This window comes from Stegastes partitus, unplaced genomic scaffold, assembly GCF_000690725.1.
Source record: "Stegastes partitus isolate 25-593 unplaced genomic scaffold, Stegastes_partitus-1.0.2 Scaffold43, whole genome shotgun sequence".
In the NCBI taxonomy this organism is placed as follows: domain Eukaryota; kingdom Metazoa; phylum Chordata; class Actinopteri; family Pomacentridae; genus Stegastes; species Stegastes partitus.
Window position 1 is genome coordinate 60,123 of NW_007577774.1, and position 3,503 is coordinate 63,625.

The 3,503-nt window shown below is 45.4% G+C and overlaps 1 protein-coding gene across 1 annotated transcript in view; it reads left to right on the top strand.

Annotated features, from left to right (window-relative positions):
* The first annotated feature begins 1,495 nt into the window (after window positions 1–1,495).
* sez6l2 (seizure related 6 homolog (mouse)-like 2) overlaps window positions 1,496–3,503 on the top strand; it is an 18,393-nt gene continuing 16,385 nt past the window's right edge. Inside the window, exons 1-3 of the mRNA XM_008305013.1 lie at window positions 1,496–1,553; window positions 1,729–1,857; window positions 2,685–2,900. Coding sequence (XP_008303235.1) covers window positions 1,496–1,553; window positions 1,729–1,857; window positions 2,685–2,900 — 403 coding nt within the window. The remainder of the gene's footprint in view (window positions 1,554–1,728; window positions 1,858–2,684; window positions 2,901–3,503) is intronic.

A 3,503-nucleotide genomic window follows, 5' to 3' on the forward strand; every position in this document is an offset into this window, starting at 1 on the left:
TGCACGTCCGTGCGCGCGTGTGTGTGCATGTGCACGCGTGGGGATGGGAGGGCTTTTCCTCCCTGTGGGTTTATTTGAGCGGATTCGTTTCGGGGCAGCATCAATATGGATGGTATTGCCCACTGGAAACACCACCGGCTGCAGCACGGCTACGCATCATAAAAGCGTCTCATAAATGAAGTCCCTGCCACATACATTTTGCATTTCCTCTGCACCATCAGCCCCCACAGCTCGGCTGGCTCATGTTTACGGTCCATCTTAGCGCAAACATCCACCCATTCCAGGAAAGCGCGGCGCAAACATGTTCGCCATGCAGACCGTGTGGCACATGCAGGCCTTTTAAATGAGCAAACATGCAGTATTTCGCCCACTGCGTGCTGCATGTCACATATTTCTGTCAGGTTACCTTGATAACACCGTGCAGCGCTGTGTCGGACGCACTCCAACACCGTGTCGGTGGACGCTCCTCCAGCGCTCACACACTCAAAATGTGGAGAGCTGCCGCGCGTCGCTGCAGTGACCGCGTCCCGCCGCTAGGGCGCACCTGAAGCCTCCACACAAATGCCCTCACATCATAGCCGAATGCGTCAAGCACACGGTAACCAGCTAGGGGCATCTCACCAGCACAAACCCCGCCGCGTTTCCCGGCCTAAAGCAACAGGATACCCGCCAAGATAAAATAAAGACCGTCAGCCTGGAAGACGAAGGTAAGCGGCGGACACCTCTCAGCGCTGCAGAGATGCTTGTCGGTCTCTCAGTGGTGATGACTGATGTCAAAAATCATCCTCCGCACAAAGAGGGCCCGGGGAGGTGCGAGTGATGCTGCCTCGTACAGCCCCATCATTTTGTCACACAGCACGGCTGCTGTTTTCACCGAGGAAACGCCTCGAATGACAGCGGAGGAGCTTTTTTGACACATTCATCACCATCAGCGGGCCATCACACGTTAAGGTTTTCCGGCGTACCTGCGGTGAAGGTGGGCTGCTCTGCTCAATTTTGGAATAGCGCATTTTCGGCATGTTGTTGCAGATTTGGGTGAGAAAATGCAGAGGGGGGAGTCTGAATATTTAACCTTAAACCGTGCTGCGATGCTCTTTTCTGTTACAGAGGATTTTTTTATTTATTTATCTGACATGCAGGCCTGTGCTTCTGTGCTGTATAAATGAATGGATTATTCACAGATTGTCTGAGCTGAGCTTTTCCAGTAGCCTATCATCGCTATGATCTCCTAATCCGAGTCATTGTGGCCTGTGTGATGTAAACATATGATCTGAGCTGAGAGACACTTTGCAGTCACAGGCTAATCATTTGTTATCCATCACCACTGCTGCCATCACGGGTTACTTCTGTGCTTCTGCCACTAATTATACGCTATTAATAATCATTACAGTATCCCGCAAGAGACAGTAATTGTCTATTTACATGATTACATAACAGTTCACTAATCGACCTGCTCACTTTAACCTTCTCAGGTCATTCAGTTCCATCCAAAGCCATGGGGTTCACACGCCTTGCTGTGGTGCTGTCTGTCACCATGATCCACCTTGTTTCAGGTAACAGTGCCCGAGTGTGTTTGCTCTGTGTTTGTTGTTCCGCCACAATTAAGCACTGATGCAGAATATTCAGTTCATGTTGGAGAATGTCGTTTCTGTGCTGTGTGCTCCTGCTAAGTTTGTTTTTAATGTCGGTGCACATGACCAAAGCAGTAACTGGTCCTGGTTATTTCAGGGATGAGCTTTATGACTCCTGAGCCTGATACACCACCAACATCAACCCCAGACTCTTACCCACTGGGAGACCTGATCCATGCTGCCCTGCAGAGTAAAGAGTACTTAGGACAGGCTCCTGCAGGCACAGGTACACAGAGCTTTATGGGTTCAGACAGGGGTTCAACGATACGGGTTTTAATCAGAGTCAATGCAGATGAATTGTAATGAAGGAGACCAATATTCAATATTTAAAGCTGATATTGCAGTAAATATGAAAATGTTGGTGTCAGAATTTTGAAAAACAAACTGCAACCTGAAACTTTGTTGAAAGGCTTCTGTTTATTTATGGTTAACATACGTTTGATTAAAAGTGTTGATAGACTATTACTTGCTCTGTGAGCAGGACCACAGTGTGGCGACTACAAATAGAGAGATTTGGCTCCATCTCGGCCAAAAAAAGACATGTTGTTGTTATTGGGCTTCAGTTAAAAATAATAGACTTCATTAATCAGAAAATGCTGAATGTCAGATACCATGCTGATAATATGGCTGCAACTAACGATTAATGTCATTGTTGATTAACCTGTCAGTTATTTTCTGGCTTAATCAATTAGTTGTTTGGTAAAATATGTCGGAAAATGGTGAAAAATGTCAATTAGTGTGTCTGAAACTCCAAGATGAAGTCCTCAGATGTCTTGTTTTGTGCACGAACCCAAAGATATTCAGTTTACTTCCATAGAGGAGTAAAGAAACCAGATCATAACATTTAATGGGCTGGAATCAGAGAATTTAGACTTTCTCCTCTTAAAACTGTCCATTTAATAATCCACATAGCAGGGGATTAATTCACTTCTAGACAACTATTCGCTGCAGTTCTAGCTGATATTCGTGGCTTTGGTAACGCAGCTACAGTACAGCATGGAGGGTTGTTTGTTGGAGATGACACACGCTGAGTTGAACCTGTTGGTTCTGCAGGTACCACCACCAACCCGACGCAGGCCGTACCTCGACTTGGGCACACTGAGTCCGCGGCGACGGCCATATCTCCAGGGCTCCTCACCACAGCTTTAAGCTCCTCCTCTGCAGCAAGCCAGCCAGGATCCAGGAATACCATGTCCTCGCTGCCCGTAGAGGAGGAGACCACCACCACTCTGATCACCACCACCACCATAACCACCATGCACATGCCAGGTACCCGCACGCCACCATCTGGCTTCCCCTCGAGCCTCGGTGGTTTATTGCTTGATGTGGTTCTGACAAAGAAATGCTTGAAAACGTAGTTCAGAATCTCACCTGCAGCTGTAGAGCTGCTCAGATTTTACTGGCTTCAAATTCGTACCGAATCCGGTTCCTTCTGATCACAACATCAGCAAATTTTTTCTCAACGTCATTTTGAAGAGAGAAAAACAAGAAGATGTTGACTGACAAGGTAAGATGAAACCTTCATAAAATATTAAGGATGAACAGCAGCAGGTTACAATGTGAGGTAATAGTAAAGACAAAGATGTATGTGGACTTTATATTTTATTTTTGTCAGAAGAAACCAGTACTGTTACGTAACCAGTAGTTACTTAAAGCATATGTTGAGGCTATCCATAAATATGCTCACCATGTCATACCTGTACATATCCACATATAAATTCACCATGTCATGTGCATATATCCATATTTATATACACACATATAAATTCACCACGTCATTTGTATATGGCAAGCCGTTTAGGAAAATTATATATATATATATATATATAATGAAAGTCTGAATATATGGAATGAAACTCTGAATATATGGAA